Consider the following 16,456-nt stretch of genomic DNA (forward strand, 5'->3'; position numbering starts at 1 on the left):
CATACTTCTCACCCAGTGCAGGTCCTTCAGATGTTAAGTGAAAGTGCAGTGCTCCAGTGCTTTCTTCGTAGAAGAATATCACCTCATCACATCTGAGTTTTTAAAATTTTGACTATTTCACCGTTTTAGCTGTCCGTGATTAACCTTTTTAATTTAAAAGGAAATCAATTCTCAGGTTTTTTTCTATGAACTCTATTATACCTTTAAGAATGCTCTTGGCTGAAGAGCAGAGTATTGTAGCGCTGACAGCCCACCGCCTGTCCATATGGGGCTTGGGAGATGAAATAACAATAAATAAAAGAAATCTAAGTAGACGGATGTGCATATAAATTGTCTCAGGAGACCAGATATGCGAAATGTGTATGCAGCGGTTGTGTTGATGGGAAGGTCTGCAACAGGTACTATAACTCGGCAATATTATAGTGCCATCATTTTGCTGGAATGTCACTGTATGATACGTCGATATCATACTACTGAACCTCGTGGTTAAGGATTGTTCCTGCTGACTGTGCAGCTTTTTACTTAGAGACTGAGATGGCTGCTTAACTACGTGTTGTGCTATAGGAAATAGTGAAATGGGGGTGTTACTATTTACGGAACTAGTCGAGCTCACTTGTGTCGGGCCTTTTATTAGTAACGCTGCTATAAGACCCCTTGTCGTGGCCATTGTGTCATCTGACTGGTGTTGAATTATGCTTGAGATATTTTGCTTCTAGAAGTTATTGTTACTTCCAGTCTCTGATACTGAGCTGTTTCAGGTGTGAGAGCTGTTGTCTGGTATTTCTTTGGACTAAGGTAGTATTCTTTGTAATCTTAAACATTTTATCCTCTGTCTTGTTACGCATACTTGTGCCTCGTGAATCAGTGTAGAAAAAGGCAGTTAATTATTAGTTCACGTAAGGAAAATGCAATTGAAATATCAAAGGGGAGAGTAGTATTTAAAAGTTGGCATAATGAGCTGAATTTTAGGTGTTAAACTGTGAATTTTATTATCATGATCGGTATGGCAGGAATATAGTCTTCAAAATTTTTCTTAGGAAGGAAATTTCATTTTGAAGCGTCTTACGATTGCTCTTTTCAGATAAGAGGAATAAAGGATAAATTAAGGTCGCTCTGTACCGGATAACTCTAAGGAGACCAAATACACTCCTGGAAATGGAAAAAAGAACACATTGACACCGGTGTGTCAGACCCACCATACTTGCTCCGGACACTGCGAGAGGGCTGTACAAGCAATGATCACACGCACGGCACAGCGGACACATCAGGAACCGCGGTGTTGGCCGTCGAATGGCGCTAGCTGCGCAGCATTTGTGCACCGCCGCCGTCAGTGTCAGCCAGTTTGCCGTGGCATACGGAGCTCCATCGCAGTCTTTAACACTGGTAGCATGCCGCGACAGCGTGGACGTGAACCGTATGTGCAGTTGACGGACTTTGAGCGAGGGCGTATAGTGGGCACGCGGGAGGCCGGGTGGACGTACCGCCGAATTGCTCAACACGTGGGGCGTGAGGTCTCCACAGTACATCGATGTTGTCGCCAGTGGTCGGCGGAAGGTGCACGTGCCCGTCGATCTGGGACCGGACCGCAGCGACGCACGGATGCACGCCAAGACCGTAGGATCCTACACAGTGCCGTAGGGGACCGCACCACTACTTCCCAGCAAATTAGGGACACTGTTGCTCCTGGGGTATCGGCGAGGACCATTCGCAACCGTCTCCATGAAGCTGGGCTACGGTCCCGCACACCGGTAGGCCGTCTTCCGCTCACGCCCCAACATCGTGCAGCCCGCCTCCAGTGGTGTCGCGACAGGCGTGAATGGAGGGACGAATGGAGACGTGTCGTCTTCAGCGATGAGAGTCGCTTCTGCCTTGGTGCCAATGATGGTCGTGTGCGTGTTTGGCGCCGTGCAGGTGAGCGCCACAATCAGGACTGCATACGACCGAGGCACACAGGGCCAACACCCGGCATCATGGTGTGGGGAGCGATCTCCTACACTGGCCGTACACCACTGGTGATCGTCGAGGGGACACTGAATAGTGCACGGTACATCCAAACCGTCATCGAACCCATCGTTCTACCATTCCTAGACCGGCAAGGGAACTTGCTGTTCCAACAGGACAATGCACGTCCGCATGTATCCCGTGCCACCCAACGTGCTCTACAAGGTGTAAGTCAACTACCCTGGCCAGCAAGATCTCCGGATCTGTCCCCCATTGAGCATGTTTGGGACTGGATGAAGCGTCGTCTCACGCCGTCTGCACGTCCAGCACGAACGCTGGTCCAACTGAGGCGCCAGGTGGAAATGGCATGGCAAGCCGTTCCACAGGACTACATCCAGCATCTGTACGATCGTCTCCATGGGAGAATGGCAGCCTGCATTGCTGCGAAAGGTGGATATACACTGTACTAGTGCCGACATTGTGCATGCTCTGTTGCCTGTGTCTATGTGCCTGTGGTTCTGTCAGTGTGATCATGTGATGTATCTGACCCCAGGAATGTGTCAATAAAGTTTCCCCTTCCTGGGACAATGAATTCACGGTGTTCTTATTTCAATTTCCAGGAGTGTATTTGGGCAGTTTTGCTCTTCATAAATTTTAAAAACTATTAATGTTGTTCCTACCCAATCAACTGCTCTGCCTTTTTACAATTGGGGCCAAGTGGACAGTAACACAAAGATACAATTTCATAAATGTTCTAAGGAAATACAGCCCGCAGTTGATTCTAAAGTGCAGGTCATATGTAAAAACAGGAACTAATGAAGAAATAATCACTTACTGTGGACCTCGAATTAAAAAGGGTGTGAGACAGGGATGTAGTCCTTCGCACGATTGTTCATTCTATACATCGAAGAAACCGTGAGGGAAATAGAAGAAATGTTCAAGGTGAAAGGATGTTACTGATAAGATTCGCTGATGACATTGCTATCCTCAGAGATAGATAAGAAGAGTTATAGGATCTGTTCGATGGATCGAGTACAGAATATGGATTGAAATTAAATCGAAGAAAGACGAAAATAATGAGAAGTAGCAGAAATGAGAACAGCGAGAAACTTAACATATGTATTCGTGATCATGAAGCAGATGAAGTTAAGAAATTCAGCTACCAAGACAGCAACATAACCAATGACGGACGGAGCAAGGAGGACATAAAAAGCAGACTAGTGCTGGCAAAGAGGGCATTCCTGGCCAGTAGAAGTCTACTAATATCAAACACAGGCCTTAATTTGAGGAAGAAATTTCTGAGAATGCACGTCTAAAGTACGGCATCGTATGGTAGCGAAACATGGACTGTGAGGAAAACGGCACAGAAGAGAATCGAAGCATTTGAGATGTGGTGTTAAAGAAGAACGTTGAATATTAGGTGGACTGATAAAGTAAGGAACGAGGAGGTTCTTCTCAGAATCGGCGAGGGAAGGAATATATGCGAAATACTGACAAGAAGAAGGAAAAAGTATTCATCATTTTGATTTGCAGCTCCTAGTGTGAGCCGTGTTTGCAGTTAAAATTGTTGGATGTGAGGTCCGCCAGTTATGCAAAACACCGTTTTTTCTCAGTACCCAAACATGTTTCGGCACCACTATGCCATCATTAGTGGGTTTTCGTTTTTATTTATTCTGTAATGTGAACATTTTTGTTAAATGATTATAAAATTATGTGGATGTTTAGTTCAAACAATAGATCGTTTCTTTTTGTTTGAACTAAACACACACATAATTCTACAATCATTTAACAAAAATGTTCACATTACAGAATAAATAAAAACGAAAACCCACTGATTATGGCACAGTGGTGCCGAAACATGTTTGGGTACTGAGAAAAAACGGTGTTTTGCATAACTGTCGGACCTCACATCCAACAAGAAGGAAAAAGGATGATAGGACATCAGTTAAGACATCACGAGTAACTTACATAGTACGAGAGGGACATCTAGAGGTTAAAAGCTGTAGAAAAAGACAGAGGTTGGAATATATTCAGCAAATAATTGAGGATGGAGGTTGTAGGTGCTACTCTGAGATGAAGACGTTGGCACATCAGTATATGAATTCGTGGGGGCCGTATCAAACCAGTCAGAAGACTGATGACACAAAAAGAAAGAAAAAAAAACAATCAACCACAGAGGGTTGCCCCTGTGGGACACCGCCGCTTAACTCACCCTTAAGCGCGGGCACCATGTACCAGACCTTGATTGGCCCGTAGCTGGTGAACTGGCCGAGCGCCATCTCCATGTAGTAGAGCGGTTTGCCTATGACGAACAGCACGATGATGTAGGGGATGAGGAAGGCGCCGCCGCCGTTCTCGTAGGCGGTGAACGGGAAGCGCCACACGTTGCCCAGGCCGACGGACATGGCGATGCACGACATGAGGAACTCCAGCTGGTTCCCCCACTGCGCGCGCTGCGGCGCGCCATCCGCTTCGGCTTCAGCTGCCACCTGCAGTACAGCGAAATTGCGGTCCCCTTCCACTTCAAAGACTGCGTCACCGCTGCGCAGATTCACAGCCCAATAACAACTCACAAGATCGCCTAGTAACCTCTGTCGCAGGCTCCGTTCAGCGCTTACCCCACCACAAACTTACAGCAGTTACCTAAAAATCGAATTAGAAAACCTTCAATTTTTGTCAAAATTATCTCCTTTGACATTAATACGTTTTATCCAGCAATATGCCGTTCACATTATTCCAATTCTGCACTGTTCCTATGACAGTGTATTTTCATCTACAGCTGTAGTCACTCCTGGTTGGACGAAAAACGCTGATCAGCAAGAAAGACTGCGTTTTAGGAAGAGGCAGAAGTCTGAGGGAGCCAACTTTGGACAATAGCGTGCATTCTTCGATTTTCCAATTGACTTTTGTCAGCAGTTGTCTTGATAAAAAAAAATGTCGCGTGACTAGGGCCTCCCGTCGGGTAGACCGTTCGCCGATTGCAAGTCTTTCGATTTGACGCCACTTCGGCGACTTGCGCATCGATGGAGATGAAATGATGATGATTAGGACCTCACAACACCCAGTCCCTGAGCGGAGAGAATCTCCGACCCAGCCGGGAATCGAACCCGGGCCCTTAGGATTGACATTCTGTCGCGTTGAGCACTCAGCTACCGCGGGCGGACACTGTCTTGATGATAGGTGACTTTTCCTTCTGCAAACCAGCTACCTTTTCTCAAATTTTTGAGGTTTACATCCGTCAGAAAGTTAGAATAATGTTCCACTCTTACAGATTTATCCTTTTGAAGACAATCAATTAACAGAATACCCTTCGCATCCCAAAACACCAATGCAACAATCTTTCCGATTGATGACATCGTCTTCGCCTTCTTTTGAGCTGAAGAAGCGCTTTCTGTTCACGGTTTCGATTGTTTGCTTTGTTTATGCGGGGAAATCAATGTATGATCCGTGGTCACACACGGAAGTTAAAAGCACTTTTGGTTTTACGGAAACGCTCGGAACACTGTTAGGATACTGTCTAGTGAGTTCGTTTGTGAGTAGGCTCGGCGCCCATCTTTCACAAATCTTTCTCATGTGCAGCTTTTCACGCAAAATGAAAAAAAAAAAACACGCTCTTTTGAAATCCTTACAGTTTTGGCAACTTCACGCATTTTCGTATGCAGGATCATATCGTGCACTTAATGGCCCATTTCTTGTGTTGCTACACTTTACAGCTGTCCGTCACTTGGATTATTTAGGATACTTTCATGGCCTAGTTTAAATTCGGCAGCCCATTTCCTCACTATGTAAGCCGGAAAAAAATCTGAATGAATTCCAGTTGACGTCAAATATTCTTTTACTAAAAACTTTGTCACGGCATAATTTCGGTTCCTCTATTTTCGATAATTCACACACTGTGCTTGTTTGCACATTTCCCGGATGAAATGACTTTCAGTTTCACTCAGAGCCTCTTGAAACTACCAACTGCTGGAAACAAAAATCCCGCACGTAGTTTTGTGGCTGATGACGAGGTCGAGAACGTAGAGCACTTTCGTAGGCACTTCGGACTACACAGTAAACTGTCTCGCTTTCCACTTTGCTGCGATCTGTCTTGGTCATATGTCCACCCTAGTTCCATTGTCAAGAACTGTATCTAGATACCTCTTACTCTGGTTTTTCGTTGTAGGCATACAACGAACATAAAGTTTAATATTAAGGCATAACACAATTGATGATGCCAGTCTAGAAAAATCTGTAAATAACCGTAGAACTGACTCCATAAAACGGCAATAATCGAAGACGAGTGCACGGAAGCGTGCGATGTAGTTGCGTTTTCCCTTTTCCTCTATCGATCTCTTCCCTTTAATGTAAACTTTTTTTCTTCGCCCGTTGTGTTACACAAGTTATGTATAAGAGAAATAGGGCTGATAACAACGTTTAGAGCCCAAATCCCACATCATCAACTATCAGTGGCTCGTCTCCACTCTTCTTTTACATACTTTCAGCGCGTTAACAACGTATAAATAGTTTCGAGTTTGCAAGCCAGTAATATTCCATATTGTTACTGTAATGTTGCGTTCATTTTCAACTACGATACTCAAAAACGAAATCGCTGCAGTTATTGTAATTGTGAAGGGCCGGTTAGCGCCAGTGTACAAGCGAAATTAGGACCATAATTATTGGTCCTGCCTGATCCACTCCCTGACGTTAAACGTCTTGTAGCAAACTGACTTCGAAGAGAAGTTTCTGCTCTACATATTCCTCCGTACGAATTACATTTCGCCCTTTCCTTAACCAAGAAAGGTTGTGATTTCTAACTTTTCAAATTTATATCGTGCTAGGTGGTCTCATCGAGGCGTTGAAGGCATGTCGCTGATTTACTGGTGACGTTAAGCTGAAACAGTACACAGGAATTTAGTCTGCAGTATCTTTAGAGAAATTTTTTACCGGCGCTCGAAGCACTAATCATCGGAAATGTTCCTGAGTAATGCAGCATTTCTCGTTTTAAATAATTACTAGAGAATTGACAGTATTTTAGGCAGTCGCTTTTGCTATTTACTACATCATTTGCAAACAAAAGCGAGCGTTCTATAGTTTGGTTAGCCAAGATTTATTTTAACCTTTGTTTGTAATTATATAGGTCTAAGATGTACAAAAACTACCAAATAATAAAACAAAGATATCCTCCTTCCCTTTCACTCTTGTACAAATCAGTACACACCTGAACACTATACTGCGTAAAGACTTTGTTACTGAAGATGAAACACCAAGCTTGAAAATCATCGATTGATTTACAAGTAAATTTCAGAATTGTCTCTGAGTAGTAGCGTTTTAATAACATGTCACAGTTATCGTACGATCCTCTTATGAAATAAGAAATAGTTGACTTCATCATAATCAGTTTCAATAAATCTGATAACTTTTCTCAAATTATGGTGATAAAGAAGTGAAAACTGAGGAAGTGATGGGATGGCTAAATATCGTCTCACATGCTTTCACTTACGGAGGACTGGAATATCAATGGCCTTTTTGTACATTGATACTGATTGTTCGATGCATCCACTGACAAACACTACTTGCGGTACTCACAAGTCGTCTGAATATTGAAAATAAGGTTATTAATTAATTCCTGACAACATTAATTCGAAAGATATTCATGCAAATAAGAGCAAGATTATACGTGTATCTATGTGGTCCTTCGGAGAATTCATTTACCTCAACGGAATTCCTCCTTTTGATTGCGAAGGATTTATTAATGATAGAATTGAAGGCAAAAAATGGGAAATTTTGTTCATATGGTTCTTGTCATACATTATACCTCACTATAAATTCTTTATGTAACGAATTTACTTTTGTTATTAATCTGGTAGCCAACTCTCGCCTCAGAAAAAAGTGGCGTTCCCTATTGTTTTTATCCGCGGTTTAAGTGATCCCATGACAAACTCTTATGTTCATGATATCATTATGGAGCATCAAGTTAAACAATACAGCTGTGTGAGTTGCTATATTGTTCATGTTTCAACTGTCTTCAAAGATCGCCCTGTATCACTTCCACAAAACAATCTACGTAGTCAATATGTACAACATACCTCATTATGATTTCAATATGTCACGAATTTACTTCTAACTGTTACTTACCCGGTTACTGACACTCACGTCAGGAAGGATTATCGCGTTCTCTGCGACTTTTCATCCAGATCAAAGTGCCGTATTGAAAAATTCTTATCTTCATAGCACCAGCAATGGTCATCAAGTTAAACAACACAGTTATAGCACTTTATCCATCCTCAGCAACTGCAGTCGTATATAACGAAATAATAAGCAACATGTTGGATTACCTGATCAGTTCCTATTCTGGCATGATGTATGCATTTGTTGTTCCGCCACTTTATACTAATTTTGTACAGACCCTATGCACTACATGACCAGGGAATTTTTCTGTATGCATCTTATTGTTAACACTCGCAAATAATGGCATAGGTGAAACCTTCTGAAGAAGGGCACAAAGTGCCAGTACCGAGAAAGAAATTAAATTTCTTTTATGAAACTGGTTGCTTATCACTTCGTTAAACAATATAGTTATGAAATTTGTTCTATTGCTCCTATTTACACCATCTTTATAGAGCAAGCGGTATTATTACCCGAAAATAATAAAAGCATTGTGTTACCATAAATCTACTAGGAAAAACCAAGAAGCGACAGTCGTATAATATGGCTCTTACATGTAACCACCTAGTGATTTGAGTTCCTCTTACCTTTGCATCTTTTCCATTTGATAAGCTTGCGGACAATTTGGGACTCTCGTTAACGGGATCTGTGGCGTCGATGACGTACGCCTTGTTTAAAGTTCCCAGTTCCTGTAAAATTAAAAATAAACATTTAGCGAAAAATGTAGCGTGAATGAATGAACGGCACTAATATCATGGACAGGACGAACTTCTACTCAGTATAAATCCGTATCCAGAGAGCACAGTACTCCAAAAGGTGTAAAATCACAACAGTTCGAAAAGTTGCGTCAGTTACCAGGTAATGAGTTAGACTAAAATTGTACTCTTGTGAAGGAAATCTTGATACAAAGTAAAGTATACTTTCGTCATAGAGTCACAGAAGATTTTTGATAGCATTCGAAAACAACAGCCAACCAGATGCAGAATTAAAGGTTTACTAACCTTTCACCATGGTTTCGACAAGCATAAATTTGTCTTCAGAAGGGAATGGACCATTGAACAAATTATTACAACATAGTTGAAAATGTCAACCGGAAAAGAAACCATAGTTGGTAAACAACAAATTATAGTTTTTTTGGAAGAGCATAGTCATTAGTAGAATCACATTGACAAAAACCGATGTTTTGGCCTAAATGGTCTTGCCTAGAACAGTATGCATGTAAACCATAAATATTAAGAACTAAAATGCATGACTGAAGGTTATGGTGTAGGGCACTGTCGTAAAATTTTTAAAATAAAACACAAGTCCATTGGATCCAACTGACATTTACTGTGGCTTCGTGCGACAAAGCCCTACTGCCCTTAGCTACTACCATCACTCATGCATTTTAATTGTTGATGTTTGTGACAGACATGCATACTGGACTATACAAGAGCCTTTTGGTTCCAACATCAGTTTTTGTCAATAAGTGATTCTGCGAGTGAATATACTCTTCTAAAAAAGAAAATTGTAATTGATTGTTTACTGGTTATGTTTCCTTTTCTGGTTGACATTTGATACTATGTTGTAGTGATTTGTTCAATAGGTCCATTCGTTTCTGAAGAAGACAAATTAACATTTATCCAAACCATGATAAAGAATTAATAAACATTTAATTCTGCAACTGGTTAGAATTACTGTCCACAGTCGTACAAGAGCAAGAAAGTAAAGCAGAAATAATAGAAACGTTAAAAAGAAACTAAACGGCGATCGTTTGGACTTGGTCTAACAGCATAATCGAACATGCAATAAAACAAAATCGTGCTGTTTCATTGGCAAACGCTATAGAATATGATGTGTCATTGTTTTTATGTGGCGAATACATTTTCACAATAAGTTATGAAATAAGAAATAGTTGACAATAACTTAAATTTCGAACATGAATTCCTAATTTATTAAAGTGGGTCAAGTGGACTGGAAATAAAAAGAAAATTCATACTTAAAAAAAAAGAAATGGCTAGGGAATAGAAAGGGAACGACGGAGGGCCTAGGATCTTGTTTTGTATTTCATAGCGGTATATGTAACGAAAACCGGAGAGATACGAGGACAGAAGGGACAAGAATAAATAACAGTAGCGAATGAAATCTCTTAACTGCAGTAATTATTCTGTTTCCTCTTGATTTTTTCTCTGGTGTTACCAGGTATGGGTCAAAGTGAAAATTGTAGAAACGCGACAACATGTAATGTTATGGCCGTCTATCACTTCGTAGCAGTACCACATTACTTTGCGTGGTACATGTAAATGTTCGTCAGCTCTGTGCCTTATTTTTTACCCTTGTCAGTGCCCCACAGCAAGTACAAATGCAGGTTCTACTACATTATTTTCTAACTCTACGTGTGGCAGAGAAAGGAAACAACCCTGTTCCGCGCTCTTGAGAAGCACCAAGAAAAGTGACTGGGTTGTAGCCAGTGCACTTTCGCCTAAACACGGTCAAACTGCATAGATCACTCGATTCTGAGCAGCTCTTGTGTGGTGAAACATGTTTTTTTTCGTGTTATAAGAAATTCAGTGTAACAAATAAGAATATTTACATTCCCCGTTATAATATATGACTATATATCCTCGCATTTTCTCCACATTTAATATTGCTAAACTGAAAAATGTCCATAAATCGACTTCATTTTAGGTAGAGCATTGTCGCATTGGTCCATGTACGATATTCAAGAAACATATCTTGTACGATTGTGACGAACAAACAATGAAGTGTAACGAGGTATTACCACAGTAAGGTTCTATATTTATGTGTCTGTAACCATTTACGGAGGGTAGTTCGCATCTTCAGATCTATGTTTCAGTAATGCTGAACAGATGTACCTATTACAGGAAGAAAGATTACAATGTGAATGCGGAATGACCTGCATCCATCAGTAGTATAAACATGGATGCATGTATGTGTGTGTTTGTGTGCTCCACATCTTGTCCTAAACCACTGGAGCGATTTCAACCAAACTTGGTATACATTTTCCTTACTGTCAGGCAACAATCGCAGTGGGGGTAGGAACCACCTACCTGTCACAATTCAGGAGATGTGGTGTCATAAAAATGAGGAGTGAGAAGTAGCTACATTGTACATGACCTTCAATTTGATTACTTATTATATACTAATTATAGTTGCAGTACATTTTGCAGGCAATGTCCACTTAGTTCCTGAATGTATCCACTTTAATTATCATTATATGACACAATATGAGGAGATACACGTCAAGAATAGTGAGATACGTGAAAAACTCCCGCATCATGCATGACATTTGAATTTATTGATTCTTTGCCACTAACTGCATTAGCAACATATATCGCTGCCAGGACCACAATGCAGCTGAATGTACCTAGAGAAATATATCGTTGTGCGACGCATAGTTCAAGAGGTATCGCGTCATAAACATTGAGCTACGTAAAAAATGTTGCATTATATATGAAGTTTTAATACATTTATCCTTTACTACTAAGACATCCCTACAGTCGAGTTTACTTGAGTAAATTCATGACTGTTGATAGTACTTTTGACAGCTTTCAACTGCCAGGACCACAATGCAGCTGAATGTACCTAGAGAAATATATCGTTGTGCGACGCATAGTTCAAGAGGTATCGCGTCATAAACATTGAGCTACGTAAAAAATGTTGCATTATATATGAAGTTTTAATACATTTATCCTTTACTACTAAGACATCCCTACAGTCGAGTTTACTTGAGTAAATTCATGACTGTTGATAGTACTTTTGACAGCTTTCAACTGCGAAGCGCAAACGGCAATACGAGAAAGCGATAGCCGTATATAAAGCTATGAAGAGGCGTTGCCATAGAGACGTTTACAAAATCGTCTCGTAGACATGTGAAACAACTGCTGCTAGCGTACATGTTTCTTAATCTGCATACTGTACTTACACACCTTTGCGTTATGCATATTTATTTGTACAATTGCTTCAATATTTCAGTGGACATGAAATTTTTTCGATAATCCGCTACAGAATTCATTTTTTGTTTTCGTTTCTAATAGAAAACTGGAAAAATCAATACCCAGGCGATTCTGGGTTTGTCAGCTTGTTACCTATGGTACTCTGCTGGCCATGAAAATTTCAAGATCACGACGATAGCAAGCGAAAACCATAAAAATGGTATGACGTGCGGTACGTGCTTGGATATGCAGATGGTAAGCATTTCTGCGCGACCGCTCAGTGTACACTACCGGCCATTGAAATTGCTACACCACGAAGATGACGTGCCACAGACGCGAAATTTAACCGACAGGAAGAAGATGCTGTGATATGCAAATGATTAGCTTTTCAGAGCATTCACACAAGGATGGCGCCGTTGGTGACACCTACAACCTGCAGACATGAGGAAAGTTTCCAACCGATTTCTCATACATAAACAGCAGTTGACCAGCGTTGCCTGGTGAAACGTTGTTGTGATGCCTCGTGTAAGGAGGAGAAGTGCGTACCATCACGTTTCCGACTTTGATAAAGATCGGATTGTAGCCTATCGCGATTGCGGTTTATCGTATCGCGACATTGCTGCTCGCGTTGGTCGAGATCCAATGACTGTTAGCAGAATATGGAATCGGTGGGTTCGGGAGGGTAATACGGAACGCCGTGCTGGATCCCAACGGCCTCGTATCACTAGCAGTCGAGATGACAGGCATCTTATCCGCATAGCTGTAACGGATCGTGCAGCCACATCTCTATCCCTGAGTCGACAAATGGGGATGTTTGCAAGACAACAACCATCTGCACGAACAGTTCGGCGACGTTTACAGCAGCATGGACTATAAGCTCGGAGACCATGGCTGCGGTTACCCTTGACGCTGCATCGCAAACAGGAGCGCCTGCGATAGTGTACTCAACGACGAACATGGGTGCACGAATGGCAAAACTTCATTTTTTCGGATGAATCCAGGTTCTGTTTACAGCATCATAATGGTCGCATCCGTGTTTGGCGACATCGCGGTGAACGCATATTGGAAGCGTGTATTTGTCATCGCCATACTGGCGTATCACCCGGCGTGATGGAGTGATGGAGTGCCATTGGTTACAGATCTCGGTCACCTCTTGTTCGCATTGACGTCACATTGAACGGTGGACGTTACATTTCAGATGTGTGACGACCAGTGGCTCTACCCTTCATTAGATCCCTGCGAAACCCTACATTTCCTCAGGATAATGCACGTCCACATGTTGCAGGTCCTGTACGGACCTTTCTGGATACAGAAAATGTTCGACTGCTACCCTGGCCAGCACATTCTCCAGATCTCTCACCAAGTGAAAACGTCTGGTCAATGGTGGCCGAGCAAGTGGCTCGTCACAATACGCCAGTCACTACTCTTGATGAACTGTGTTACCGTGTTGAAGCTGCATGGGCAGCTGTACCTGTACACGCCATCCAAGCTCTGTTTGACTCAATGCCCAGGCATATGAAGGCCGCTATTACGGCCAGTGTTGTTTGTTCTGGGTACTGATTTCTCAGGATCTATGCACCCAATTTGCGTGAAAATGTAATCACATGTCAGTTCTAGTATAATATATTTGTCCAATGAATATCCTTTTATCATCTACATCTCTTCTTGGTGTATCAATTTTAATGGCCAGTAGTGTAGGTACGAATGACGCTGTTCACATTCTCTATACGTGTAAGAATGCCGGCCAGTGTGGCTGACCGGTTCTAGGCACTTCAGTCTGGAACTGCGCGACAGCTACGGTCGCAGGTTCGAATCGCCTCGGGCATGGATGTGTGTGATGTCATTAAGTTAGTTAAGTTTAAGTAGTTCTAAGTTCTAGGGGACTGATGACCTAAGATTTTAAGTCCCATAGTGCTCAGAGCCATTTGAACCATTTTTTCTTTTTTTTTTGTAAGGATCACTCAGGGCGTTTTTCTGTCGAAAATTGCATTTGAAAGTTGTTTCTTTATGAGAAGATGGTGCCATGTCTCGTCTGTAAAATAGTTTACTGGCATGCGCTGACTGCGGCACAGTCATGGCGTGTCGAGACAGCGATGTTTCTGTTCACATTGGTCAGGATCCCACAACCGACTTCCAAATATGGAATCGGCGGATTCCGGAGGGCCATACTCGATACCATGCAGCACCTCAGCAGCCCCACGCGACTAACGCTATAGTGGACAAACACATTGTTTGCTCGGCCGTGCAGGACCTTACAGCTATGTTCTGTACCTTGAGAAAATGCCCTTGTAAGCGATCAAACATTTTTGACAAAATCGCTCTTATTTAGCTACGGATTTGCCAACCAAACGCGTACACGTTCAAACACTGTTTGTCAGCTTAACCTCCCCTTGAAGCAGACGCTGTTAGTGTTCGTGTGCATTTTGACAGTAGTGAGAACGGCCACAAATGCAGACAAAGCAGTCCTAGCATTAAGTTCGTTACTGTGGTTAAAGAAGAGAAGAAGAAGAAGAAATCACGACACCGGTCGAGGAAATAGCTTAAAAAAGACAGATTTACCCAAGAAAATCTGCTGAAGGAAATATTACTCTCAGAACCTGGAGATTACAACGTTCTGCGAATGGACAATAAAACTTTTTAAAACTTGTTAAAGCCCTCGTTAAAGAGCAACCTTGCCTGTCAAGTTCGCTCTTATCTAGCCACGGCTGTGTCAAACAAGCCCGTACACGTACCGAGAAAGCTCGTCAGTAACGTGACGCGGAAGGGATGTACACTGCCCGACAAACAACGTGAAGCACCCAAAAAGGAAGGCGGCAATGAAGAGAGGCTATACGATGTTAATTCACTGATTACAAAATCGAAACAAATTTACAAAGAACTGAGCAGTATGAGATCAATTATCTGTGTGACGTTGCACCCCCTCCGCTCTGGATACGTGCACTGATTTGCCTCTCCTGAGGCAATCTGGCCCATAACTCTTGTCTTAATATGGTGGACACTGACTTTGGGATGGAGTGAACGTCCAAGATGGTCCACGTGTGCTCTATCAGAGAAAGATCTGAGGATCTTACGGTGATGGAAGTACCTCAACATAACGCAGATAGTTCATAACTACCATATCTGAACGAGCATTCTCCTGTTGAAGAAAGGCACCACAGTACTGTCGCGTAACAGGTAACACATGAAGACGCAGAATGTCCGTCACATGACGTATGTCGTCAGAGTTCCCTCAGTCACTACCAGGCGTGACCTGAAGTTATAACACTTACCACGACGCCAGAAGTAACACCGCTGTGCATCTCCACACGTTGAAAGAATACGACCTGTCCCCACGTCACCGCCGTACTAGACGACGATGGTCGTCCAGGGTAGTGCTGGATCACGATTCATCGCTGAAGACATTGTGAATCCATTCGTCAGCATTTGATGCTTCCCGCTCAAGCACCACTCCAAATGTAGCGGTTTTTGTTCTGGTGTTTACTGCAGCGTGCTCACGGGAAGATAATTCTCTAATTGACTGCTGATAGTCTCCGACCTGTGGTGCGAGATGACACAGAACGTTGCCTGGAGCCCTTTAGTTGTTCTCAGATGGTAGACGCAGATGTGAAAGTATTACGATATGCATGGTGCACTACGTGATACCTTGTGGTGGTCACACGTAGTTCACCGAAACCTTGAGGACGAGTAGCCCTCCTCTCACATTCTAATGTAGTCCACTGTCGCGCTACTGTCACATCCGAGCGCCCCACAAACCTGGATATTGCACGATTCGAGCAGCCAGCCAAATGGAGACAAACAAAGAGGCACCTTTCAAACTATCAGGTTCTGATCACACTGTATTACACGAACAAAAAAAATGGTTCAAATGGCTCTGAGCACTATGGGACTCAACTGCTGTGGTCATAAGTCCCCTAGAACTTAGAACTACTTAAACCTAACTAACCTAAGGACAGCACACAACACCCAGCCATCACGAGGCAGAGAAAATCCCTGACCCCGCCGGGAATCGAACCCGGGAACCCGGGCGTGGGAAGCGAGAACGCTACCGCACGACCACGAGATGCGGGCTTACACGAACACTTCTCTAAAAGTGATCACTCAGTATCAAGCTTTGTGTACGAACGCTATACGCCTTACCAGTGCTGGCAACAACACTAAACACGAACAACACTAATTCACTCTGGTGGCTGTTCTGCCTGTAATATATCCGCCGGCGGCGTGTACATGTACGAAACTGCATTGGCATCGGACCATGCCTTCTGTGTGCTTCAACTTGTTCATCAGGCTGAGTATATGAGCCCAGCAGAGACGAATGGAGAATCATCCTTTACATTATAATGCCGCTAAAAGGGAAATACGCTGACATAAGCGGCATTGACAAAGAGCATATTGTTGTGGTTCATCGCCTAGGGACATGCATAAGGGAAACAGCG

General features: G+C 42.7%; 1 protein-coding gene across 3 annotated transcripts in view; it reads right to left on the bottom strand.

Moving 5' to 3' along the window:
- The window catches only part of LOC126162529 (sodium-dependent nutrient amino acid transporter 1-like), a 222,386-nt gene that overhangs the window by 29,917 nt on the left and 176,013 nt on the right, over positions 1 to 16,456 (bottom strand). For all 3 annotated transcript variants that reach the window (XM_049919100.1, XM_049919102.1, XM_049919101.1), the window contains 2 exons: positions 8,676 to 8,777; positions 4,154 to 4,430 (listed from right to left, as the gene is read on the bottom strand). In XM_049919100.1, the coding sequence (XP_049775057.1) occupies positions 4,154 to 4,430; positions 8,676 to 8,777 (379 nt within the window). The remainder of the gene's footprint in view (positions 1 to 4,153; positions 4,431 to 8,675; positions 8,778 to 16,456) is intronic.

The sequence above is a fragment of the Schistocerca cancellata genome, chromosome 2 (assembly GCF_023864275.1).
Source record: "Schistocerca cancellata isolate TAMUIC-IGC-003103 chromosome 2, iqSchCanc2.1, whole genome shotgun sequence".
In the NCBI taxonomy this organism is placed as follows: domain Eukaryota; kingdom Metazoa; phylum Arthropoda; class Insecta; order Orthoptera; family Acrididae; genus Schistocerca; species Schistocerca cancellata.